The sequence below is a fragment of the Anopheles marshallii genome, chromosome 2, assembly GCF_943734725.1.
Source record: "Anopheles marshallii chromosome 2, idAnoMarsDA_429_01, whole genome shotgun sequence".
In the NCBI taxonomy this organism is placed as follows: Eukaryota; Metazoa; Arthropoda; class Insecta; order Diptera; family Culicidae; genus Anopheles; species Anopheles marshallii.
The window spans coordinates 77,286,638-77,313,347 of NC_071326.1; the positions used below are offsets into that span (position 1 = coordinate 77,286,638).

Below are 26,710 nucleotides of genomic sequence, written 5' to 3' on the forward strand. Positions count from 1 at the left end.
CGCGCGTTCGAACCGTGCGGTGGTGGTAACGCGAGTTTCTTCGGGCAGCTTTTCCTCTCTAACTCCACAGAGAGAAGGTGATTCTGTGCATTTGTTCAAAGAAAGGGTCCTGGGAACGAACGGAACCGATGTTACTGTGAATTAAACTAAATTTACACAAACTGCCCTCGCAATGAAGATAACAGAAAGGTAAATGTGAATAGAAAGTGTATGTTTGTAGGCGTTAAATTGATTTAAAGACAAAAGTGGCTGAGTGAGCAAAATTCGGTGTCAATATTGTGACCTGGAATGTTTTCCTTAAAAAAACATTCTCATCCTTAACCTAGCGGTGCTTAGAAATATCGGATTAGGTCAAGTAGAGAAATCAGCAAAAACCTGTTCCGATTGCATTGCACACAAATTAAGCACACGATGACACAGCTGTTTTATGCTCACTTGAAAACTACTTTTACTACACGTTGGCCAAGGTTAGCAATAGAGATATCTTATCATCAGTGCACCTGGTCGATTGAGCGCAAAAAAAAAGAATTAAGCAATGTCACTGAATGAATAAGTAACGACGTCATCGCTTGAGTGAGATAACAAAAATGAAACGTTTACTAATTTAATTTCTATCCCTTATTAGCTATTCACCAGAAGATCGCTGGGTGCCACAGGATGCCACATGCCTAGAAACGGAGCTATGTCTACCGGATGGTATAATACGCTCCGGTAACGAACAGGATTCGCAAGAAACCGGTCCAATGCTACTATCGCAGCACAATAAAATCAAAGTGAAAGAATCATCGGATGAAAAGGAAACGACAAAACACGCAAACGAGCACTGCACAAAACTCAACGAACCGTACTATACCGACAGCAAACAAAATCGCACCCTTGCGGAGGTTGTTACCGTGTCTACAACGAAAGGCGTATTCCATCAGGTGTGTATTATTTTATTCGCGCGACAAATGCTTTTCCCAAGCGGCTTAACAATGGGTTGTAATTTTGTAATATTGCACCAAATTGTAAACATCGCTAATCCGACTTATTAACCGACTGTAAGCTGTGATTGTGGAATGTTTGCTTAAAACCGGAACAGTTCTCTTTCAAACAGTTGCAGCTTGGGGGCAAATACCGGCCACGGTTATTTGACCATATCGTAATGTAAATAATTTGCGGGAGAATTTTCCCACCACCCAACAGAGCAATAACTTTTTGTTGATGCCATAATGCAATGAACACAAAGATAACTCACGATTATCACTTCTTGCTTTGCTAAATGCACTACGTGCAAACAGGAAAAAAGTAGTTTACTTAAGCGGACTTTTGCGATTTGAATCTTCCAACGCAAAACGTTGTTCTAAACCGACGAACTTTATTGCCGGGCAGGGACATTAGCTTATCATTTAGCGTTGATGGTGCTAGTGTATGCAATTTTACTGTTATTGTGTATTGAGGTTGCATTGCATTACAATGTACTATGTTTGAATTCGGAAGTAGTCATAACAAGGTAGCAATTTCCGATGATTTCCGAGCCCCACTTACAAACTGCACTCATCAGCTGTTCGTTATCGTTGCGTTTGTTTTGATGATAGTACACACAAAACCCGGTGCCACCGCCAGCAAGCATTTCGTCTAATGCGACCGAATGTAAATGCGTATGTTGCAATCAACTCCTAACGACGTCATTGCGATGACGCGGTTCGGGCAGTGAAGACAATCAAGCTGCTTTCTATGAGCTTTTTCGTTCGGGAAACAGTTTAATTGCCACAATCGAGTGACTAAATCGATGCGCGCGCATCAAACAAACAGATATGCTTGATTGTCTTTGATTAAGCGGTATCATGATACGTGCGCGTGCCTTCCACTCTTTCAATCGGTATAAATTATGAAGAACGATACTTTCTGTTGGTGAGCGTTTAGCAGAGGTTTCTTTTCGCATAACCTTGTATATTCTAAACGATGAAATCTTTATCCTTTCTCTTCAGTTGCTGCTCACATCTGCCGTGCTACTTCTGGCTGCCGCCTGTGGTATGCCAATTGGCTACTCAGCTGTCCTATTGCCACAACTCTACGATACCAACGAAACCCTGTCGATCGATATTGAGATGGGTTCATGGATTGGTATGTTTTCTTCGCTGGCTAAAACTGTGTTTAGGTGGAAGTATACAATCAGCATGTTCGAAAATTCCTTTTTTTATTGCGTTTTGTCGAATGACTTGCCTTTAGGTTTAACTGGTAACAAATTTATATCAATATTCTAATACAAATAATGATGTTAAAAACCAAAAAGTAAACTCATCCTCTTGTAAAAACGAATGGGAATTCTTAACTTCCCAATACGTTTTTCTTAACGTTTTGTGTTTGAAATTGTCGCTAAAAATTTCTTGAAGTACTTTACATTTCCATCATATATTTGTTGCAATAGTTCTGAAACACTTTTATGTTAAAATTCAACTCTCTTTTAGATGAAATAATCCTTTTCCGACATTCTGCATGTATATCTCCATGTATGTATATGTGTAGTTTCATTAATGATTTGTTCGTTCTCTGTTAAGCGAGCGTACATAGCCTGGCGACACCAATCGGATCGTTTGCCTCCGGTCCTATCATGGATCGTTGGGGACGACGTCCCGCTCTCTTGCTAGCCATCGTACCGCTCTTCACCGGTTGGGTGCTACTCGCTACAGCATCATCTCATTTCCTACTTCTCCTGGGGCGTGTAGTAGCTGGAATCTCCGTAGGATTAATCGCTGCACCGGCACAAGTAAGAATATAGCGCCACTTTCAACGAGCTGCAATCATCACTCCGTCATTTTAACTTCAATTTTAGATTCTGCTGGCAGAAATAGCGGAACCACGGTTACGTGGCCTTCTGATCGGTGCACCGTTCGTGTCCTATTCGCTCGGCATTCTGCTCGTGTACGCTCTCGGTAGCCAGTTCCACTGGCGTGAAGTTGCCTGGGGTGGTACGGTGCTACCATTGCTGTCCTTCGTTGCGCTGTTCTTCGCACCAGAATCACCTGTGTGGCTTGCCCGCAACGATCAGCCCGATCGTGCCTCGGCAGCACTAACCTGGCTCCGTGGCTGTCCGTTACAGGCGAAGCAGGAGCTACACAAACTTACGGAACGGTTCGAGGAAGAACAGCAGCAAAACAATGGCCGGCCGCAACGGTTCTGGAAATCGCTTGGTGAAATCGCCATTATTAAACCGCTCATCATCATTAACGCATTCCACGTGCTGCAAATTCTCTCCGGCACGTATCTCGTCGTATTCTACGCCGTGGACATCATTTCCGATCTGGGCGGCAGTGATATCAACTCCATTCAGGCAGCCGTACTTACAGCGATCGTGCGTCTTGCATTTACACTCCTATACTGCTTCCTGCTGCTAATGATGCCACGCCGGCTAATGGTTACGCTCAGCGGTCTCGGTTCCGGATTGAGTTGCGTGGCGATCGCAGCATTCATGTACATACGTGCCGATGAACCAAAAACCCAGTACGACACGTATGTCGCCGCGATACTTATATTGATCTACATCGGTGCCAACACCGGCTTTATGACCATGCCCGGCATAATGATCGGTGAACTGTTGCCAGCAAAAATACGTGGCCAAATAGCGGGCTATCTCTTTACCATCTTCAACCTGTTGCTGTTTGGTGTGGCGAAAGGATTTCCATACGCTAAAGCAGCACTCAAAACGCGAGGTCTGTTCCTTATGTTCGGTTTCGCCTCGTTCGGTGCATCGCTGCTGTTGTTCTTTTTGCTACCTGAAACCAAAGGACGCACGCTGCACGACATTGAGGATTACTTCCAGCAGCGAAATTGGCTCTGGATGAATCGGAAACGTGCTCCGAAAGAGCGGTCCGTTGGTGGCGAAGAAGGACGACCACTGTCGAACGAGTGAACGGGTGCCAATCGCGGTGGTAGCATAGCAGGAAGGATAAATCATTTGTATGTGATATTTTGCCGTACTTTGTAAGGGCCATTCTACATTAATTGAGTGAATGTGAGTGGGATTTTGGAGGGAAAGAAATTGCAGCCAAAATCCCACACCAACTTATTTCGTAGATTAGACAATAGGCAACTTAATGCATTCCATAATCATTGATTCCAGTGAGCGCGCATGTAGAAAAGAAAAGGGTATTAAGCTAGAAAGTGTAACACAAAACATTAGCTAATTGAAAATATATACTTTTTCAATGCAATTCACCTGTTCTCAGGACATTGAGGGGCTTAAAATCGACTTCTACTATTGGTAGGCTTCACTTTCGGCATCGATCGGTACTGGAAAGGACACCACGGTCGTACCTGAGGTATCATTTCCGGTTCACAGTTGGGAAAGTAAGCCGAAAACGTTTGACGGAACCTGTCCGGTCCGGAGTGATAGGGTACCATACTGGTCCACCATATGCGACCCTCCTGTATTTGGACGTTTTTGAACTTTCTGTAGAATTTGTACATTAAATTGCCAGCCTAAAAGAGAGAGAGAATGGAGTTAGTTTACAGTTCGATTAATGCCAAACAACACGTACCATTGATTCTAGCTTTGATTTGTAGTTCCAGTTAACTTGCAACTTCAAACCGGTATCTTTACGTGATGGCCATCGCATTGTGGTCGCACGCGGTATGAGATAGTTCCAGAAATGTTTACTCTCCAGCAAAGCTGATTTTCTTTCCTTCGGCGTAATGGGCACTCCATACCGAGCACGTATCCAAGCCTTCAAGATCGGTAACTGATCAGCGCACGGGAAGGTCGCTAGCAAATACTTCGGATTTTCGGCAAGTCGGCGAAGTGCACGCTATGAAAACATGGTACTCAGATGAACAATCTCACCGTAGAAGAATAGTTGGGAATTACCTTTAAGAGATCCTGCAAAAAGCCCAAATCTTTCGTGTCTATGTAGTCTACTTCGAGCGGGTCAGTTGTCACCGGTGGGAATTCCTGCGGTCTGACATCTTTTGCCATCTGTTCCTGCCAATGTTTCTTCTCCTCGTCCCAAGTCATCTTGGCAAACTTCTCGATCGCCTGCTCAATGTCCATGTCCCGTATGGTGCCAGATGCTTCCAAACCAAGTGCACGCTGTATAGCACTTTTAATGGGACAAACTGGTTCTCTTAGTTCATATCCTCGAAAGATGCTATCATAATCGAACTCAAATGGGACCGATTTGTCGCAGAATTTAAAGTAACGTTGGTTCAAGTTTGTCATAGACTCTGGTACAAGCGTATCGGAACCCTCCGAAGCTACGCAAGTACATTTTTGCGCTTTTAAAAGTTTCTGCTGCAGTTCAAATCGATCCCGACACTCGGGACATTCGTTGACCGGTTCGAGGATCGCCATCGTTACCGCTTCATCGACGAGGCGTTTGAGTAAACTCTCGACTTGCCGTTTGGCGTCATCCTGTAGCTCTTTGTCCGCCCATTGCACACATTGCGCATGTACCGCCTGCATCAGGACATCCCGGGCCGCAGTGCTACGCTTTAGAATTCCCAACAACTGAACACTCTGTTCGTCTAGCTGGTGATGTTTAGGGCAGAGCTTCTGGCAACATTCTTGTCGGGCGATCGTGTTACGGATTTGATCATCCAACAGCCTCATTACGACGGCACTCGCGCTGGTAATCGAATGATCACTGCTCGCTGTTGAGGCTATGTCCTGTGTATCGTCGGCAGAGTAGAAATAATCACAGGAAGAGAGATTGCGGCCAGAACCCCCGTATCGTGCAAACCAACGGGACTCCTCATTACGTATGACGTACTCGGGGTTACGATATTTTTCATACCGTCCTAAAAATTCATCACAATGTGGATGAACCTGTACCGGGACGGTATAGCCGGTAACGATCACCTTTTGACGGGTTAAGTAAGGAGATTTGCAGCGAGACCGAGAAGGCTTTGGACTGGACATTTCTGCACCTTTAACTTCCACAAGTGACGAACCCTGGACCGATTTCTTCGGTGGTAAAATCTTCTCCAACCCACGCAGTGTGGTCATCATGTCCAAGTGTGCAATCGCCGATAGCAGCAACCGTTCGTTGATCGTATAATCCTTCAGACGGTGTGTGCTATCCTTTCCGGGACGGCGTATATAATGCAACTCGAGCAGTATCCAGATGAAAGATATATCATTCCCGCTGCAGAGAATCAACGCCGTGCGTAAAATTCTTTTCGAACAAATAGGATAGATGCCCAGCTTGCGGAGGAGTGTTTCCGTGCGATGAAATGTACGCTCGTTCGTATCATCCGCAATGGCATCAAGCACCTGATCGCAGATCGCACACTGTTCGTCCGTTAACTCTTGGAACCAAAACGGAGTGCTACGTTTACGAAGGATTTTCGACATTTTTGCCTCTACAATGTAAATTTCCTATTTAGACCTAATTCTATCTCGGTTCCATTGTGATGTTACCTTTTTCTTTCAGCACTAAATTTAATCCCTCCATGAAGTTGTGGTAGGCTTTCACGGCGACTTTATACTTGCGATCAAACGCATCACCCGACTTGGAAGATGTACTTCGTTTGGGATGCTGTAGAGTAAAGGCAATAGAACTGATTTACATTCAATTCCGAAGACATCGATTGTCTGCTAACCTGGATGAAAACAGTTTTTCTGCGTTTGTTAATTTCTTCGTCGGACATGTTGGACAATTTTAAAATCACAAAAGAACTTCGAGAAATGTTCCAAATGATATCGTATAGTTGTGTTTACTTTCTGTAAAATGAAATATGACTCACGCTAACGGTTGCTACATTATTATTCCAATGCTTTCTTTGATTTGAAGAAAACAACTCTCGTACATTCCGATTTCTGTTTCCGGAGTTGGTTGGCTTCGTCACAATAAGCGCCGTGTCCCAAGGCCATTTCCTCAAAGGAATAAGAATGATGTTCATGTATTTTTCTTGTTTAGGACTTTGAAACAATTATTATGGATAAATAAATAGTTGGTCACATTCAAGCTTAAGGTGGATCAATTTCAGCAATCACACGATGAATGAAAATGTATGAATGAAAAAATGGGTTCGACACCTTTGCATCGTTACTTCTCCGACATTGAGCTACAGCATTTGTTACCTTTGCCCGTATTCGATATGATCGTTTACTATTATTCTTCGTTGTTTAATCAATATATACATAAGATAATCAGCAACAACTTATTTAATTTAATGATAACAAAACATGCCATTTTTACGAATAAGAAATTTACGAACAGACAACCTCCATAATGGTAATTGTCAATCCGACAACTGGCAGTTGTAAACGCGCACCCTTCAAATCGTGACGAAGGCAGCCATTTATTTACCTCGTCCGTCGCGATACACACGAAAATTTCTGCGCTTTTCACTACGTCGCGCGTGGAAACGGTGTCCTTGTAGCTAGATAACCGGTGCAAAGTATCCGATACGAGTGAAGTAAATCTGTTCCGTAAAGGACAAAGTGTTTGCATGAAATAGGGCCACTGGTCGCGAAAATGTGTGCCGCTGCAGCACAGCGTGCAGCAGGGTGCGGATCGGTTCTACAGAGGAAGGGGTGCTACCTGGCATAATTTTTTTCCGTGTGTCGTCACGGTGCATACGCGTTTGTTGCCCCCGTCGTAAAAAGGGGTGCCCAGTGTCGGATAGTATTCCCGTTTGCTGTATAAAATCTCGCTAGCTACGTGTGGCACGCTTCAACATATTGGTTCGCGGTCATTCATGTTACTGTGAAAAGCTTCTCAAGTTAGCCAATCTTAACCAATCCGAAACCATACTGGTGCCTTGCGACCAAGCACAAGTGTGTATGTGCGTGCGTGTGTGCGTGTGCCAGCAAAAGAAATTGAAGGGAAAGTTTTTTTAATTGAGCATAATATTCGATTCGTGATGGACAGAAAGCTATACGTTTAGATGCAACAGCAAAACCTACGAGAGGCAGCGAGGTGGGGTACTGCCATCGTTAGACGAGCCGGAACACACTCAGACGGCGAGAGAAGATGTATCCGGCTGTGATGAACTTTGGTCATGATGGTGATGATGATGGGTTGCACAGGATGATGACTGACGAGTGCAGTTGCAGTTGCAGTGTAAGAGACAACAGCAGTGGGACTGCCTAGCTGAAGCTGAAACACGGCAGACACCAGTGGTAGTGGTGGAGCAAGAATAGAGTAGGGTAAAACAGGTAAAGAAGATACCAGATACACACAGAAATACACACAATGTCGTCTTCCGGTACGGCGGCGGTCAGTGGTGGAAGTCTTCCCGCTCTGCTGATGGCAAACGGTGGAGGAGTAGGCACCGGGAAGGGCATTGGCAAACCGGACATTAAACCACCCGGATCGGGCCCAACCGTTGGGGGTGGGACGGGTGGCACCACCAGCAAGGTGCTGCTCGGTGGAGATAAACATGAAACGTGGCAGATGGAGCTGCTAATGGAGCGGCTACGAACAAAGGCCAAATCGGCACAGTACAAATCCTTCCCGGAGATGTCCAAATCGGTGCGGATGTCACTGTTGGTGAGTGGGGTCAATCAAAACGTGGCAGTCAAAACAACAGTGTAATTGAAATTATTTCCCTTCTTATTTGCAGGAAAAACGATACGCCTTAGATGCGGTGGAAAAGTCTAATCTACAGAAAACGCTCGACAGTATGCAGTATTGCATTAAGGTGACCACCCGGCAGGGTTTGGTCGAACGACTCGATTGTCTAACCAGACAGTTAGGGTAAAGTGCAATGAAAATGCTGACCGAATCAAAGAAACTCAATCATTCCCTTTTCCCTTGTAGCCTCAAACTCAGCGAAGACACTTCCGGCCTATTCATCTCGTCCGACATGTTCTACCTCGAGATCATACTCGATCCAGCCGGTGGCACTGTGCAGGATGTTAAGGTACACCACGAGTGCAAGATGAAGCAGCAGAGTTGCAGCGAACTGGTTGCATGTTTGCAACGGGGTGACTTTGCCGATTTCACCACCCAGCTCGAAGGGCTCGCTTCCATCTACCAGCTAAACGCGGAGAAAAAGATTAAGGTGAACGCATTCGTCGCTCTGCAAGCGCTTGAAACCGATCTGCACACACTCTACACACTGTCGATGCAACACTTCCCGGACGTACACTCGCAGCTGCTAAAAGCCCCGCTCGGCGTGGTGCAGAAACGGCGCGGAGGACATCCGATGCGGCTAACGTACTTTGTGGCACCGTACGAGCTTCTCGATATGGGGACACGCACAATGAACACACTGTCACCCGAGCTGATCGCAAAGGAACGCATCGGATGTAGTGTGGCGGTCGTGCTGGAAGCGTCCAGTGCGAACAAGCTACAGATACAACCGCTGCTGGTAGTGAATGGCACCGGTAGTACGGCATCAGTCGGACAACCCGCGTACACACCGATCGAGAAGCACAATTCTACCTCGCTGCCGGCCACATTCGTACTGCGGCTAAGCAAACCGATGCCAATTAATGGTGCGATGATGCGCGCGATTAAGACGATCGTTGGTGGTAGTGGAACCGATCAGCAAAGTGTAGATGGAACGACTACCGGTAGTGCTGGTCTGCCGGCATCTCTTCTCGCACTGATCGCGCACCATGCATCCGGTGGAAGTGTTACGGATCTTGCGAAAGGCTTGCTGGTATCGTTACCCGACCAGTACCATTGCTACTATCTCACGGACAACCCCCTGCTTCGTGGCGTGATGGTAAGCAGCATACCGTTCACCGAGCCTCAGCATGTGCCGAAAATTTTAACCTACCTAAGGCAACAGACCATTTTCAATCAGCTGCTGTCGAGCTGCATCCGATCGAATACATCGGCTGCCGGTGGTGGTCGTCCCAGCGCACTGCAGCTGCTTCTTGACGGTGGTACACACACGATAGAGAACGGTTCCACTGGTGGATTGCTGGTGTTCGAAGTGAGTGCCCTCTCTTGCCAGAACATAACGGTTTCGTTGATCCATCCGTTCGAGGAATCGTTAGCAACGGTTGAGTTCGATCTGCAAAACATCGCTAATATCGTCGTGCGCATCTACTGCAGCGAGGGAGAAACCAGTGATGAGCACACGGTGGAACGTCTTTCAGCCGTGTTGCAGCGTTGTATGTCGATACCGGTTACGCTGCGAGCGCTGATGAAACATTGGGAGGAAGAGCACGAGCAGAAATTTAAACCGAACGTGCTTGGAAGCTCTGCCGTATCGTCTTCAGGTGGTGGAGCTGGGCCGGGAGGTGGCATTGGTGGTGCAGGCGGCGGTCTTAACAGTAGCGGTGATGGAGGCACGGGAACCGGGGGTGGTGGTTCCGGTGAGGATGGAAGCATGAACGGGTTTAACCTATCGTCACTCGGTGGTCCAGCATCAACGGTTGATGGAGCTGGTGGAGGAGGTGCAGGTGGTGGAGGTGGCAGCGCGGCAACAAATGGGACATCCGCACAGCAAACCACCGGTCAGCGTGGGCTAATGAATGGCGAAGGCAATGGACTCGTAGCGAGCGGCAATCTTGGTCTAGACTTTTGTGATATGCTGACCGAACGGAACGGAAATGGAATGGGTGGCAGCAATGGAAGGGTGGCCGGGTTAGGCGTAGGTACCCGGGAACCGCCGGAACCGTTAGCGGGCGGTGCAGCCAAAAAACGACGCATGGAGGATTTTTGTAAGAGCCCAAAGAGTGATAGCAACCTTAGCGTTGTTGGTGGTGCAACTGATGGCGGTGGTGTGGAGAAGGCGAATGTCACCACGACCGGTAACGCCGGTGCCATCAACACCACGGTCACCAGCCAGGATGTGGCGGCAGCAGTAGCGACATCTGGCGGAACAGCAGGAAACAGCGAACAGCGCATGCAAGCTGGCGGTGCAACGGAGGAGGACACCGGCGGGTTGCCACTGTTCGGAGAGACGGCCCCGGTAGGTGGGGCCGATGCCAAGGGCAGCTCTTTGGGTGGAACAACAATTACAAACACGCACACATCTGCTAAGAATGAACCTCCAAGCGTCCTACCGGCGGACGATGATACCGCCATCGTCTCAACTGGAGTCAAGATGCCGCTTCAATCTTCTTCTTCCTCCTCCCTATCCTCTCTGTCCTCGTCGGGGTTTTCCCTGACCGGTGCCGCATCCGGTGAAGCGGGACCAGAACGGCCCTGCCCGGGAACGCTGTTGCTGGAAAGTCTCGAGTGTTCCACGCTGGAAACCGATTTGGTGAAACGCACTACTGGTCAGTCGGTCAAGAGACGCCGTAGCTCGAGCAGCTCAAGTTCTAGCTCTAGCAGCAGCTCGAGCAGCAGTTCGAGCAGTTCAACCACATCCGGTGCGTCGGATGAGGTGGAAGAGAGCGTCGATCTCGTAGAGGCAGAAATGAACAGCTTTTTTTCCGAGCTAAACAATACTCAACCGGTTACGGGACCGGCACCGAAAGGCACGTTTGGTTCTCCTTCCGGCAAGCCAGCGATCGCAGCGGTATCTCCAATTTCGGGCAAGCTGGCATCACCGTCCGGTAGTGCTGGACTAGAAAAGCCACTCACGACCATCGGGAGTACCGGGCTGGAAATAATTCCCATTCCCACGGCCAACACAAACATTGCGGCAAGTGCATTTCCCCCTGCCACCGTTACCACCAACACACCGGTAACGGTGCCACAAATCATTACCAACAGTACGCCCGCTACATCCCTGACGACTACGTCGACAACGACGAAAAAGACATCCTCATCCTCATCTAGCAGCGGTGGCAGCAGCGGCAGTGGCCATCGCAAGAGTTCGGACTCATCGGAACGGTCTAGTTCGAGCAAATCGGACAAGAAGAAAAAACGCAAAGTCGATGACGCAGGCCATCTGGCAATGGGGCCACCGAACAAGCTACCGTTCAAGTCCGGTGAATCATCACCGCACCGAAGCGGTATCGGTGGTTCATCGACGTCCGGGAACAAATCCAGCCCAAAACACACTAGTCCGGTACACCACAGCAGCCCGAAGCATACCGGCAGCGGTGCGTTGGGGTTTCACAGTCCCAAGCATGGTTCGTCGGTATCCCCGAAGCATCCACTGCACAGCGGCGGTGGTAGTTCGACCGGTGGCGGTAAGCCCAGCATGTCCGCGCTAAAGTCGGCAGCGGCCAGTGGTAGTTCACCTGGAACGAAATCATCTGAAACGAGCAGTGGAGGAGGTGGTGGTGGTGGTGGAGCAAGTGGAATTGGCATCTCCACCACCAGTGGGTCATCCAAGGAACGTGATAAGGAACGCTCGGAGAAGAAGGCGCTTCAGTTTTCTACCACTAATGCATCTAGCGGCTCATCGCTGTCCGCAAACAGCTCTTCCAGCACCGGATCTAGCTCAGGCGGGAGATCCAAAAATTCGGGTTTGAAACTGAAACAGCTCGACCTAACTGCTGGGTCCTCGATGACGATTTCAATGACCGGCTCGGGGATGGGTGATTCTGGATCCAGTTCTCCCGTCGCTCCAATGATCGATCTTACCGGATCGGGTTCTTCACTTGGATCGTTGGGACTTGCTGGTTCGGGATTGACCACCGCGAGCTCAATGTTGCAAGCACTGCAGGCTGCTAAGAATCGTAAACCACCATCGTCAGCCGGTGGAACGGGATTGGGCGGATCGTTGAGCGCCGTAATAGATAAGCTAAAGTCGGCTCAGTCGGCAGATGACGAGGCGGTGCTGGTACTGCCGGAAATGACCATCACCCAACAGACGACCAGCTCGTCGATGACAGGCGGAACTGGTGGTATTGGTGCTGGCGTGAACATTGGTGGCTTTGGATCAATGAGTGGTGGCGGTGCATTGAAAGATCCCTCCAAAACGGGCAGTAGTCTACTATCAGCTGCTGGGTCCGGTTCGTTGGCGAATTGTGTTTCCTCCACGACAGGGATTGGTGCCGGTAAGTAGCATCGTCTTTTCTACTCATACTCATACTTTGGTAGCTAACACTTTTTTTACCCTTGTCCGTCCGTCTCGTCCAATAATTTCAGCCTTAACTCAATCCAGTTCCATGACGAGTGCACCATCCTTGACGGCAGCTCTTACCAGCGGGAAAGCATCCGAGTATATGGTAAAACCCAGCTCGGATGGCATCAAGTTGACAATCCAGAATAAGAAGGGCTCTAGTAAGAGTTCCTCCAACAGCGGGGGCAGCTCGAAATCCGGTAGCGGTAGTAACAAATCCGGCCTAAAGTCCGGTGTTTCCAGTGGTCCCGTATCGTCCAAACAGCAGCAACAGAACCATACTACCTCCTTCAGTGGAGCCTTCCCTTCGTCGACGAAGACTCCGCACTACACCAGCAGCTCCTCCTCGTCCAAGACGCCGTTCCAAAAATCGAACTCCTTCGGTTCCCTCGGTGGTGGTGGTGGTGGCTCCGGTATGAAAACTTCTAAGGTGAGCTCACCGAAGTCAACCTCGAATCCGGCCAGCACTTCCTCGTCGTCCTACTCGTCCAAAGAGAAGGGTGGTCCCGCGTCTGGTCGTTCCAAATCATCCTCCGCTTCGTCGCTAACCGCAGCAGCAATGCTCAGCGGAGGAGCGTCTGGTGGTGGCTCCGGAAGCGGATCTTCCTCCCTGGTCAACCCGATATCGATTATGAAGATGCTCGGCTATCCCACTGGTGGGATGGGCAATATGGAGGGCTTTGCGAAGTCACTGGACACAAAATTTCAAATACCGAAGTTATCAGCACGCTCTAACAACACTTCGAATCCCGGCAGCACCGGCCACAGCGACAGTAGTGAGGGCACGAAGAGCATGAAGGATCCTGCAGTGCGGAAACAGAAGCCACAGATTCCTATCACATCTTCCACGCCACAGTCGGTCGGATCGTCACCGTTAAGAACGTTCGCTACGTCTCCGTCTGGTGATGCAAGTGCACGGTTGCTTTCCGATTTGCTTGGAGCTGCAGCTAAGAGTGGTACCAAAATGGCCGCTTCTGGTACTGGACCGACGGGAACATCAGTCGACGGTGCCGGAGCTGCGCTACATCCGCTACTGCCCAACATTGTCCAGAAGATGTTCGGCAGTGATGGTTCCCTGCAGAGTAAATCCAACAGCTCCGATGGAAGCATGTTTCCTTCGGCTGGTCGCGCCTCTCCCGGGATGCTTTCCGGAAGCGCTAGTAGAGATGGGTTTCGTTCAGGGACGGGATCTGCTCCAGGGACACCGACGACAACCGGTTCGATGGTGTTGCCACCGTTTCCATCGCCCGTTTCCGGTAGTGCATCGAACGATGGTGATGCGGGATCCGGTGCAGGGTCGTTAATGCGACCACCCTCACGACCCAGCAGTACGATATCGAACCATTCGCATTCGTCGCAGGATGGAATTGGCGGTGGAGGTAGCGGTGACGTTGGCACACCACCCGTAGTTACCACGATGGCGTCGATGATGATGATGAGTGCAATGAGCGCGGCCGGTGGACAATCTCCTGCGTCCGGTTCGTTATCGTTGGACAGTGCCAGCACACAGCAACTTATAGCGGCCCTGGCCGCAAAGAGTGGTGCTGGTGGTGGTGGTGGAGGGGGTGTGCTTCCGCCTCCCAACAGTCTGCTCAATAATCACCTTCACCATCATAGCAATCATCTGAACAATCACGTTGTCGGTGGAACGACCCCGGTACTAAACAACCTTCCCTCACCGGCATCCGTCTCAGTGCACATCGTCAAATCGCCTGCTCCCTCTCCGCTACCCTTCACCTCACCCCACTCCAACGCATCTTCCACGCACGGTGGACCCGGTGGTGGTGGACTGGATGACGATCTGATGGACGAAGCACTGATCGGTATTGGCAGCAAATGACATACAGGATGAGGTGTCCACGGCATGACGTGGATTGTGTTCGGCTAGCTGAGCAGAACGATAGAAGAAATCCACACACACACACACACACATACTACTGCCACAAAACAACATGATAGTGGATGGGATAGTGTTAGTGTTAAATGTTTGCGCCTTAATTAATTCCCTTGCAGGCAGGCAATCTCTCACCTCACGGAACGCTGCATGGCGGAATAAGATATAATTGCGGTATTGTTTGTAGAGGTTTTTCGTTCTTGGGTAGCGGTTGAACCATTTGAAGATTTGTGCCGCAATTCGTGTTTAGAGGGCGGGAAATTTAGATCATGATCATGACACAAGAGCACACTCAAGTTATTTAGTGTAAAGTGCGGGCTAATGGGGGAACAACTAATAGAGAAACAGGGCGAGAGAAAGGGACGGATAGGATAAACGAACGGTTTCTTAAATGGAGCAAACTCCAGCTATATGAAATCGCATCAGGATACACTCTTATTAGCATTAGCAGTACAGCAGCAGTAGAGAGACAGTAGTGGAGCAGGTAGAATTCTTCAGGGTTTGAGTACTTGTGGAAGCCCAATACAGGAAATGAACATATTTAGCGTGTTCATTTGGTCATTTTTTTCCAAACCCAAACTACTTGCCACATTGTCGTTGTGCTGCATGAAACGAATAGAGAGGCACGTAAGTGTACATTGAAGAAAACTTATCTACGTCCCTGCCACAGGATTGCATCAGGATGATATTTAGTAGTAAAACCCCCCGGGCTAGAGCATTATCAGTTAAGGACGGATAGGTAAGATGAACAACACGAGGAAACCATGTAAGGACGAACCATTCTGTGGTTAGGAAAAATAGGAAAAAAAAAACAATTAACCCAAGTAAAGTAGTAACACACACACACGCACGCAAAAGTAACATTAAAACCGCGTGAAAGGGGTGGTAATAAAGCAACGGAATGCCAGCAAAATGGAAAACAACATGTGCCCGGCAAAGGTGCGTAAAATAGCGTCAAATGTTTCCCAATTCGTTCTGCCTAGCGGAGAAAGAAACTATAATAGTTTGTTTAAAATAGAAAATTCAATTTTTTTTAAAGTACTATTTAATTGTAATGAACAGATAACCGATTCCATGTGAGAGATGCAAACACATAAATGAGCAAACTTTTGTTTTTTTTTATTCAGCAATTTTATGCAAGTTAAGCTGGGCTTTGTTTTGGTTTTGTCCATTTTTTGTGTGTTTTTTTTTTTTAATATTTTTCTTTTGTTTATTTTGCTTTGTTTTCATACGTCATTTACACATTATTTGCAAACTTATGTTTAAGTAACGTTTTACCCATCCGCTTTCGTATCACTCCATCGAAAATATTTATAATTGGTAGAATTGTGTGTGTGTTTTTTTGTGTCTTCTTTACTTTGTTATACTTTTTTTTATTACAAGTAGTGAACTAGTTTGCTTTCGTTTGGTTTTACTGAATGCCTTTACCCTCTGTATGGGTGTTACTCCGTACCAACTGAACAAGCATTACACTAGCGGTCCGTCTCTTGTTGTTAGCTCCTGTACTAGCCGTTCCATTTTGTGCCGTTGCCATTAGCCGGGGTACACATTTTCTACTGCTAGATCGGGATCGAAGATCGCCCAACCGACGACCGTGTTACAATTACATGTTTTGCCAACGAAACTAAAGGAATGTACCTCGGTGTGCTGCTTAGCAGGGATGGTGCATAAAGGGCGGGCAATAGTTCGTGTCCTTCTCATTGCTGTCGTAACGCTCCGTACTTCGCGGTGAACTTCTTACTGCGAGTACTCATTAATGACGGCCATGTCTTCCGAGAGATCGTGCTTAAGATTGTTACCGGGGCTGAGATCATTCACCTCCGGGAAGTATCGCTTGTTGAAGGCGAACCGTCCGAATCGATCAATTTCGTCAAAGTTTCGCTTGCCGATCGTTGCCATTTCGTCCCCATTCAGACGATAGTTGAAGCCAGCTGTTTAACGGGATAAGAAGAAAAAAACACTTACAAGCTGCTTAACTGCTGAATAGTGGCGACGGTGCGGAAACGCGATCGCTTACCATTGAAACGATCAATTTCGTCAAAGTTGCGCTTGCTGAAACGTCCATTGTAGCCATGGTCCATCGAACCGGCGTAGGACGGCTCGTAGTCCAGATTGCGCTTACCGTTGAACCGTGCGAACCGATCAATCTCGTCAAAGTTACGCTTGTCGTACATCGGGGCTAATCCACGCGAATAGTAGTTGTACAGCAGCGTCCGTCGGTCGGAGTTGTTGAGCGATCGTTTCGTTTTGTAGCCAGCGGTCACTGCAGAAACACCCGACGATCCAACCGTTGGCCGCTGACCGGCAGGCGTGCTGAGCTGCACCTTTTCTTCGTTGATCTGCTTTAGTTTGCCTATTCTCGAGGTATGTACGAAGTTAAACATTCAATTAGAACAATAAAACTGGGCAAGCGGTAACGAACATGCAGTGAAGAAGGAATGTTCCTTCTGTTTCGGATAGGAAATGTAGCCTTGCGTTAGATGTTGTTCTGTGTTGTGCTTTTTTATTCATTGATTTTTTTTTGTTTTAGGTTGCTGATTGATGGTACATCACTTACGCTTCGAACATTCCGTCGAAGATGAAGCCAAGTTTGGATGTGAAATACTTCGAAGAACTCCAGAGCACTGCTACAAGAGTTACAAAAGCTATCTTTGTGGTAAGGGATACCAGCAAAGCAAGCGAGAAAAGGGATATTTTCTTTATATTTTAGGACTGTCGCAAATATAGGATTTAGAGCCCTTTCTTAAGGAAATTAAGCCCTAATTTAAGGAAATATAATCGTTTGAGAGTAGCTTAAATAATAGAAATAATGGATAGCACACTGGAGCTCTGGAAAACTGAATAGGACAAGGAATTTACAAATCTGGTTTTAAAACACTCTATTCTAGACAAAAACACATCAAATAATTTATTTTCTCGTTGTTTATTCTCGTTTATTCGTTGTAAAATGAATCAGTTTTTTAGTTTGCTACTAGGTACCAATTGTTGTTTTAAGAAAAATGTGTTATTTAGAGTGTGTTACACACAGTATGAATGATTTAAAGCGTACTTAGAGAGTTAGTTAATTGAAATCTCCACTAAGAGTACTTATAACTCTTTTGCGAATTAAACTCATCCTGAGTTGTGAGTTTTTTTTAAACACATTTTAGAGTTACTTTAGCAATTAATTCTTTGCTGTAATCAATACATATTATTGGTAATGACTAAAAATGCTTAAAATCAGTATTAGTGTGTTAAAGAGTTAAATCGTTATGTTAACGCATTGCTTCAGGCTTTTAAAAAATGAATGAACAAGTAGAGAGTAAAAAATAAATAGATAACAGTGTAGGGAGCATCAAGAATATGAAGGCATTGAGTTTTCGGGGAAAGTTGTGAGATAAAGTGCGAAATAGGAAAGTGGAAGTTGAACTTTGTATGATCCTTGTTAAGATTTGTCTTGTTCACGGCGGAAAGAGATTAAGATGAGGATGTAGCACGAAGTTGACGGGAAGGAACAAATAGGTACACGTCGAATTAAGAGGAGAAGGAAAACTATTTTTTCATTGCTATCACTAGAGCTATCAAGCATTTTTTGGTCAAGCGGTGATTAGTTTATTGGTTACACAACTGGATGTTTTTGGAGTTCGTATCAAATAGCCGACATAAGCAAAAGTCACTCTCCAATTACGAACCGAATGTAATATGCTGACCAACAATTCTCCCCTTAAAGAGCTATGACGCTGCTTAGCGGTAGCTCAGTAGCGGGTCCGCCACTATGACTTCGGATGTGTTCTGCTTTTTGGCGACCTAGGTAAGGTCCGCACACTTTTGGCTTACTGGACCCTTATATTTTACCACACCGTCACCTATTTCGGATGTTCAGTTCTACTTTCATTGCATCAATACACTACCAACGCGATCGAAACACGCACACCGTTTTACATTCGCTCCTAGGAGACTGTTGCATTCAGGGCTTTATTGTACATTGTTTGATTGTTGTGTTGTTTTGTGTTTGTTTCGCTGCATTATGCTTGCATTAAATTTGCTAATTCCCGAGGTGCAATGTTTGCGGGCTGTAGTTATGTTGGCCGTACACGCACACACGCGCAATTCTATTTTAAATGATACGACGTCGGTGCGACGATACGACGTCGAACACCGATTGGGGACTCCAATACTCCAACGACACTAGCAGAGAGGTAAATAATTTTGTTTGTGTGTGTGTTTGTATAATTCAACAATCGATCTTTGGTTTGATTATGATCGTTCCACTTCCAATAGGCATTTGTGTTAACAATCCATTTCCGGGCGTTGGAGAACGTGCGAGACTGCGCGAGGTTGATTATCGAACGTAACGTTGCTGTTCTAGCCGTTTCCTCTGAACAAGAACAAAACTAGTGGTTCCTTCGCGTGTGGAAGGTGTTTATTTTTTCAACAAATTTCCACCACCGATCGAATCGAGTGAGGCTCGTTTCAACAGATTGCCACCGCCGATCGAATCCAGCGAACGTTGGTTCCGCCCAAACGGACTGCCGACGCCATTGCGTGGTCCATCGTAGCTACCGGCCGAGTTGAGCAGCATTCGATTGTAGAAGAGGTACTCTAGGGATAGCGTTGGGCGATCGGATGCAGCAGAAGAAGTTGCAAAAGCATGTTAAAGCATTAGTACCAATCAACTCTGCTACGCTGCGAACAGGTATTAACTTACAACACGCATAGCACAGTGTCGACGAGTCACTTTTGGTAGGATAAGGAACATGACACAGGACAGCACGTTTGAAGGGAACCGTACAGAACCGTTCCCCCCGCCTGGTACCAACACACAACGGACGACACATTGGGACGCACACGGGACCACGGGAAGGACATTGTTTCACTTCAATTAACACACACACACACACTTAGGGGAGAGGGACAAAGACAGTCACAGTACGGGAACATGTAAAACAAACCAAATTCAGCCAGGTACTACTTCACACCACCCCCAACCCGACAGGGCGTGACGTTCTTCATCCCTTAGCGCGACGATGGTGATTGATTATGGTGTGATGTAATTAAACTCGCCAAATTCGCACCCGATGACAAGCGGGTTTTTACGACTATTTCGGGTGCTGGGTGCTAGGGTAATAATAATAGAATAAGCCATAAATAATTGAGCATCAGCTGTCGCAGCATCTTCCGTTCTTTTTTTTTAGTTGATCACAACGCCTCGCATCCCCCTCCCCCCAATGGAGTGCACCTTGTTTTAACAGTGCATGGCGAAAAGGTGGCACCCAGCGGTAAGCTGCTCGTTACCAAAAAACTTGAACGAGGTGTGATAAAAGTGTTACTGCGGTGTCGATAAAGCAAAGTTTTTTTGTTTATGCGTGCGATCGTTAACGATGGTGCGCCTGAATGTATACAACCAGCAAGCGCGGTTACGTTAAGGCTAAGCGCCTGAATGTATACACTCGGGAGGTTTCATTATCTGTCGTTCTATCAACGTGCTCCTAAATTTAGGCAAATTTGTGAATTTCTATGAAGCGTTTAATATTAATAAGTAGGTTTTTGAGTCTTTTTTTATAGCATTTTCTATATCAAGAAAGCAAAAAGATTGCAATTGGAAATAAAGCGCTTCGAGGGGAAAAAAAACTTTATTTAAGGTAAAATAGGAGACATTTCCAAGTTGAATGGTTCTGCGGAATATTTAAACAACCAGTATGATGTTAAACGATGCTAAAAACATTCTGAGAAACATTTCTTCAAACGTTTTTTTTTATTATTTCTTACTACATTCAACACCAGCATTCAGCATAAGCCGAACTCTATGGAAGTTATCGCCCAAATTATGGTTCCTCAATTACAGGAATTAGGAAAATCTAACAACCCGGCTGATTTGTCAATTTAAATCAAGGACATTTGTTTTTGTGCGCTCTTTGTTGTATAATGTGCGTCTCCTATCTGTCGGCGAACGATTATCCCAGCAAGGCGAGTAATATCTTCCTGCTGAGTTCTAGAAATCTTATTTGAGCGTTCCGAAGAGTTTATTTTTATGCACAATTTGAATTATGTAGCAACGGTAGCTCTGCAAAATGAGCTTGCCGTCGTGAGTGTAATTGGAATAGTTACACGAAACTAACCTCCTGTATGGAATTGCGTTCCTAAATTTGTTGATTAACATTATTGCTGCTCTATCGCAACGGTTGAACGGATAGGATAACGATCGCTTTTGCTCTGTTTGCAGCGCGTCAAAAATATGTTCAACCTTGTTACGATCCTTCCCGCTTGAAACTTGCGTTTATCTACCCTTTTCGACCAAAAAAGCAAAGGAGCACCAAAGAAAAGCTGTTTCCCCCCGCACTTAATAAATAAACTTTGCGAAAGTATCAAACTGCAACTCAAACACAACGCCCCGTCGGAAAAAAAGTTATCATGCTGCCCTTTTTTTGTTGCTGTCTCACGCGGCGGCACTCACTTTCGAATCACCATTCGAGGTGTGCCGTTGTTGCACTTTTCCGAACTCCGTTGCCGTTCGGAGTCATTTGTCGATCGTTCCGTTCTGACCGTTACAGTGTTGGGCTAATGTAACGCTACACATGATGTGTTTGGATTATTGCAACAAAAAAAAAGAAGGCACGTTGTAGTGCGGTGTGTGATGTTTAAAATTGGCGTCGATTAGAACATGTGACCGTGGGGATGATGGAACAAGTGTGTGAAAGTGTGACGAGAATGTTGCCGACATTTGGTGGTGGGAGCAAAGTTTGCAGGTCTCTGCCATGACCTATAAACATTGTGTTATTATGCAGATACGGTGACATGTGCATTGAACTTGAGACATTTGGAAACTTTGTTTTAATGCCGCATCTTAAATTGAATAAGAGGAATACATTTAGAGGGTTTCACCTTTAAAGGGTTCCTCAAAATGTAGGGTCTAATAAAGTAACGATTTTTTTCGAATAATTTATTATTTTTCCTAAAATTCTGTTTGCACTAACCGGCCGTTATTGCCCATCATTACGAATCTTCATAGCGAATTCGTAAACTCTTGATGCAATCAAGAATTCAAGGTTTTTTAGTAAAAGACGTAAATTTCGAGCTAAAGTTGTAGTACTTCAATGGTAGGAAACCCACTTGGTGGCCCTTTCCTTCTTAATAAACCCTAAGAAGTCCAGGCTTTTGAGACCGGATGTTGGGAATAATGTCCCGGATCACATAATAAGGCGAAGGTTATGTCATACGTGACATGTTGAAAAAAGTTTTGTACAGGTTCATCGTAATTTTGAACTTACTCCAGAAATCCCTGAAGAATTCACGTCTATATGCTTTATCTGCGTCTATGTGTTTAGCTGCAACTTGAAATACTTCCAACACTATCACTTTAACTCAATACCCCAATTTTACGTTCTGTTTGGGTTCAATTCTCAACTGGACTCAGAGTTCCAACAGGAGTTCCAAACATCTATCAGGAATTCAAGTTACAGAAAGCCACTAGACTGCTAGCTAGCGTGAATACCTTCAGTTGCTTTAAATTGAATTTCAATTTTAATAACTGTGGTAGCGCTGTGGTATATGTTAGCAGCTAATAAATAACCGATAAAAATGCTATTGTAATTGTTGTGTGGCAACGGAATGTGACATCGGATGATACATTCGGCGTGCACCCATTCCATGCTTAACCAGTGTTACGCGCCACAGCACATGAGCTCTGCACTCCACTGAAGGTGCCACTGATGCTGCCACCAACATCGATACCCTCTTCAGGCTGTATTCCGTTTGCAGAGAGCGTGTGCGGAGCTCTTCAATTACTGTGCAGTACCTTCAGCAGTGACGGCATACGGCAGAATACTCACCCGCAGTACAAAAAAAAAAAACCCGATGAGGGCTCTCTTCGTGCGGAGGTTCTGGAGGCAAACAAACAATTGGATCATCGCGCAACTAGTGGTAAAAAGGGAACACCAGGAACTTGGACGCCGCAATTGGAAAAACTGCTCCGGACATTGGTTACAATTGTACACACCCTCGCACACACACACACACACTGATGCTAAGGAGCTGCTTATGTTCACCATGTGCGAAAGAGGGTGTCCAATAGCAACCATGCTGCGTGCTTTGATGATGTTTTCATGTAATTTTAAGTTTACCATTACATTCCGCACGTATGGAGCGCTTGGATGCTTGGATGGTTGGCGGCTGGGACTGTGGAAAAACGGGAGGAAAAATCAGAACCCGTTACATCTTACGCTCTCCCCAGCTATCGCACTTCACCGGAACCATAGTGGAAAGGTTAGTGTTGGTTTCTCGGTCATCGAAACAAATTCCGCCCGGGAGCGGGAGCAACAGAAAAAAAAGAAGCGATGAAAAGCTTTAATGTGAACTTTCAATCAGAAAACACATGAACAAGCGGGAAAAACAACACCTTTTTGCACATCGCCCTGTATTTAGGCTTTGTACAAAATGTACAATTGTTTAACACTTTCCAAATTGCACAGCTTCCATGGCACCACACACTTTCCATCACCGGCACTGGCACAGTGTGCTCATTATGCATTAAGGAAAGGAAAAGAAAACTAAACATCCTTCCCGGTGATAACAGCGTAAGCGAGAACAATGCCCCACCAGATACCGGAATCGCACCGGAAAAAGGCATCAACGAAGCGGGAAATTGAAGCCCCCCCCCCCGCCGTCGGGGCAACTGGGAAAGACGAACCCCCTCCCCTTACCGTGAAGGAAGCGCCACGCGTCGATAAGCGGTGGCAACAGGGAATTATGTCTTTTTGTGTGCTTAAACCGCTTCACATCGAACAAACCACTGGGCGTCTCCATTCGCTTGGGCACGGCATCCTTCTTATTGCATTAGGGAAACCATCGGCACGGGAGCATTCGGAGCGTTGGGTAGGGAAATTATCTTAACCGAATTCGATTTGCCTCTTGGGTGCTGAGGACAATTTATTAAAATAATAAATTATAAACTTGAACGATGCCAACCGATGGCGGATATGGTAACCGAGGGTAAAAAAGGATATTGGAAACGCATCTTGCAGCCGATGTGGAGTTATTAGCTGGAGTTCTTAGAGATGAAGGTTGTGTGATGGAGTTTAATAACATCAATATTATCTTTTTTTTTTGTAATAATTTATTTGTCAGAGCAGCATTAAACCATGTATTAAATTAATTCTATAATATTTTTAATGAATTCACAAAAAAGACTCAATTATGAGGCTCATACATGGAGGATCACTATCGGTGCTCCAGCAGGGCGATTAGTAAGAGAGAAAAGCAGAGAATTAAATTAATCTAAATATTCAATGCCTTACCCCATCGACACCAGCCATGAAAGTGGCAGGGCAAATGTGATTTAAATACCTAAATGCCGGATCACGTTACGATTTAGTGTGCGTAAGTGTGTGCATGTTTTAACACCAACACGTTGCTCTAATTCCAATCGAGCTGAAGAAAATACACGTAGAAATAATGCCGCCTGGCCTCCAACTCCAATTTCTAGAGGGGTTTCGCCTGTGTACGGTGAGTTGGAATGTTTATCAAATTAAATAAAACAGTACAATGCGCTACAAGGCTGCGGTGTCCAGTAGCACCAAGGTTGCTCACAAGCTGTTCACAATCATAAAAATGATCTCATAATACCACCAGGACCCATAATATCAGGACATTATGCTCTCTGTTATTGAGCGACGACCAGAAGCAAACCGAGGGCGAAAAAAAAAGGTCATTTTAAATTTTTGTATCACATTTTTTGGCCTTCATTTCGGAATCTAATGCATACCAGCATGGTTTAGGAATGGAAATGCACCAACGGCCACCAACGCGGACTAATTGTGAGCTGATGAAGGAAACCTCCAACCCCGGCGGGCATGAAACACTGGGCGCCTCCATGATGGATTGTGGCCAGCGTGCATCGTCCGCGGTGGGACCACGCGGGCAAACTGCGGCAGTACAAAATGCCGGAATGTCCGAGTTATTGCACACGGAAAATTCCCCCCGGGGGAAAAGGCTTCCCTCTTCCCCCTTGCACGCGGAGACAGATGGTGATGTATGATGCTGATACCGATGGTGGGGTTTTGATTAAAATGTAAAACATCCACCAACGAACGGGGTGGTTCCGTGGGAAAAGGGAAATTAACATCCAATCCCTTGCGGGGGTCAAAGCAAGGTGGAACTGCGAACAGCGCGTGATTCTTCTTTACGAGTGAAAAAATGCAACAAGTAGAATGGCAAGGCATTGTTTGAACGGTAAGCCATATGAGTTCCACGCAAACATTTGCATCCGGTTCCGGGATTTAAACCCCCGTTTTTGTGAAACTGTGCTTATTAATGCCAAATTAAATGGTTAAATTAATATTATTCAACAGCAAACAATTCCATGTACTAACAATGTACACTCGAAAGCCCTTTATGATCTCTTCACTTCAATAAAACTTCTTCTTTCTTCTCTGTACTTCTTCTTCAAACGAACAGTTGGTCCTGGAGGAACACCAGAATTACTTGGACAGGAACAAACATAAATGGGGTTTCACACACAAACACAAAACGCCACACGATCACGAACAGCACAGTGTCTGGAAACAAATGGACAAATGGCACGAGGACAATAACTTGACAGCACTGTGGACGCTCACTGACAAAGAGGAGGGGGAATGTACAGATAGCAGGTATGGAAGTGTGTGTTTTTGTTAAATGCACCGATCATTACCATCGTTCAATCGTCGCAGCTCCTGCAGCTTGGTCAGCACCTCCTCCAGCTCCAGCTGCTCCTTCACCGGCAGCCCGTGAGCCCAACCGAGAAAGGCGAGCAGCAGCACGCCACAGACAAAATGAAGCTTCACCATTCTGACCACGCGGAATACGATCACTTCGTTCGCTAAGGATCACTCTCAAACTGTCCACACACCAGGCGTCTTCTTTCGTCACGTTCTTCCCACGTCTATAACACGCGCGGCTAGGGTAAGATCCGTGCAACACAAGCGCTCTGCTCGTTGCTTGTGTTTGTACTATTTCAGTCCCCAAAAACCACTCAACACTGGATGATTTTGCCGGAGCGACTGCTGCTGGATGCGGTGCACAGCGATTGATGCCTGGTGTACGATTGTTGCGCTTTCCGGTGCTCGAGCGAAGCTTTTATACCCCCAAACGCGTTCATGCGGCAGCTGCGTACGGCTCACCGCGCGATATGGCAGCTGCGAAGCTTCGTTTGCTCAACAATCTCACCCGGAGTTGCTATCGGATAGCTCACCATGGTGAGACAATGTGCGCGATGGTGTGAGATTATTATTTTCTCACACGCAGTGTGAATCAACTGTGTACAATCGTCGAGGTAGAAGATTTCTTTGCTCATTCACGAGGGCACGATTGAAAAATTTGACCAACTTATGTCGTCATTTGAAATAGGCTATAGGTACAAAAAAAAAAAAAACGCCTAAAGATATGCAATTTGGATGACAAAATGCTTTCATTAATGGCCAGGGTATACCAATCTAACGGAATTTGAGCTCTCGACGTCTGTAGGATGTGATAAACGTTACGCATACGAAAGTTTTTCGGTTACAATTAGAAAAGAGAAGGTTCGGTATTGTTTGTTGCAATAAAAAAAAGAAATGTGCGGCAATATGAATTTATTATTTTCACACACAGTGAATCAACTGTGTTAGAGCGGCGCATTCTCAATGATGACATGATGATGACCATCAAAGAGTGAGTTTAAAGTGTTGACCAATCAATACCTTCACTGGAAAAAAGGTTTTAACATAGAAAACAACGCCTAAAAATATGCAATTGGGACAACAAAATCATGTCTTGAATTCTATTTGCATAGTGACAATAAAAGATAGTGGAATTTCGACTTCTGGACGAGTGATAAATTTAAAAGTTGTGGTTTCAGTTGTAAGTCATCTCTATCGGATATATTATTCAAGCCAATTCCATGTAACTTCAGCAATTTTA

The 26,710-nt window shown here is 46.1% G+C and overlaps 4 protein-coding genes across 4 annotated transcripts; 2 read left to right on the plus strand and 2 right to left on the minus strand.

Annotated features, from left to right (window-relative positions):
• The first annotated feature begins 172 nt into the window (after positions 1-172).
• LOC128719048 (facilitated trehalose transporter Tret1-2 homolog) lies at positions 173-3,892 on the plus strand. The gene is made up of 5 exons (XM_053812668.1): positions 173-189; positions 626-923; positions 1,971-2,106; positions 2,541-2,749; positions 2,816-3,892. The coding sequence occupies exons 1-5, from the start codon at positions 173-175 to the stop codon at positions 3,890-3,892; spliced, it is 1,737 nt and encodes a 578-aa protein (XP_053668643.1).
• A 329-nt stretch (positions 3,893-4,221) lies between these two features.
• LOC128708771 (uncharacterized) lies at positions 4,222-6,627 on the minus strand. The gene is made up of 5 exons (XM_053803751.1): positions 6,580-6,627; positions 6,398-6,515; positions 4,847-6,339; positions 4,521-4,787; positions 4,222-4,461 (listed from the first exon to the last, which is right to left on the minus strand). The coding sequence occupies exons 1-5, from the start codon at positions 6,625-6,627 to the stop codon at positions 4,222-4,224; spliced, it is 2,166 nt and encodes a 721-aa protein (XP_053659726.1).
• Positions 6,628-8,177: 1,550 nt separating this feature from the next.
• On the plus strand, positions 8,178-14,743 carry LOC128719461 (mediator of RNA polymerase II transcription subunit 1). The gene is made up of 4 exons (XM_053813085.1): positions 8,178-8,474; positions 8,548-8,681; positions 8,745-12,838; positions 12,930-14,743. Exons 1-4 carry the CDS (start codon positions 8,178-8,180, stop codon positions 14,741-14,743), a joined length of 6,339 nt encoding a protein of 2,112 aa, XP_053669060.1.
• Positions 14,744-16,534: 1,791 nt separating this feature from the next.
• On the minus strand, positions 16,535-25,599 carry LOC128708072 (uncharacterized). Its single transcript, XM_053803030.1, has 3 exons — positions 25,464-25,599; positions 16,815-17,150; positions 16,535-16,728 (listed from the first exon to the last, which is right to left on the minus strand). The coding sequence occupies exons 1-3, from the start codon at positions 25,597-25,599 to the stop codon at positions 16,535-16,537; spliced, it is 666 nt and encodes a 221-aa protein (XP_053659005.1).
• Between the last annotated feature and the right edge of the window lie 1,111 nt (positions 25,600-26,710).

Excerpts from the sequence above, each read along its gene's own strand:
- LOC128719048 (XM_053812668.1), top strand. Across the intron at positions 924-1,970 it reads CGAAAGGCGTATTCCATCAG|TTGCTGCTCACATCTGCCGT; the intron begins GTGTGTATTATT and ends CTTTCTCTTCAG. Across the intron at positions 2,107-2,540 it reads TGAGATGGGTTCATGGATTG|CGAGCGTACATAGCCTGGCG; the intron begins GTATGTTTTCTT and ends TTCTCTGTTAAG.
- LOC128708771 (XM_053803751.1), bottom strand. The coding sequence starts at position 6,627 with ATGTCCGACGAAGAAATTAACAAACGCAGAAAAACTGTTTTCATCCAG. Across the intron at positions 6,340-6,397 it reads TTTAGTGCTGAAAGAAAAAG|AGGCAAAAATGTCGAAAATC; the intron begins GTAACATCACAA and ends TTTACATTGTAG. Across the intron at positions 4,788-4,846 it reads TTTTGCAGGATCTCTTAAAG|CGTGCACTTCGCCGACTTGC; the intron begins GTAATTCCCAAC and ends ATGTTTTCATAG.
- LOC128719461 (XM_053813085.1), top strand. The coding sequence starts at position 8,178 with ATGTCGTCTTCCGGTACGGCGGCGGTCAGTGGTGGAAGTCTTCCCGCT. Across the intron at positions 8,475-8,547 it reads CGGTGCGGATGTCACTGTTG|GAAAAACGATACGCCTTAGA; the intron begins GTGAGTGGGGTC and ends TCTTATTTGCAG. Across the intron at positions 8,682-8,744 it reads TGTCTAACCAGACAGTTAGG|CCTCAAACTCAGCGAAGACA; the intron begins GTAAAGTGCAAT and ends TTTCCCTTGTAG.
- LOC128708072 (XM_053803030.1), bottom strand. The coding sequence starts at position 25,599 with ATGGTGAAGCTTCATTTTGTCTGTGGCGTGCTGCTGCTCGCCTTTCTC. Across the intron at positions 17,151-25,463 it reads GCTGCGACGATTGAACGATG|GCAAACTAAAGCAGATCAAC; the intron begins GTAATGATCGGT and ends CCTCGAGAATAG. Across the intron at positions 16,729-16,814 it reads CGAAATTGATCGTTTCAATG|CTGGCTTCAACTATCGTCTG; the intron begins GTAAGCGATCGC and ends CCCGTTAAACAG.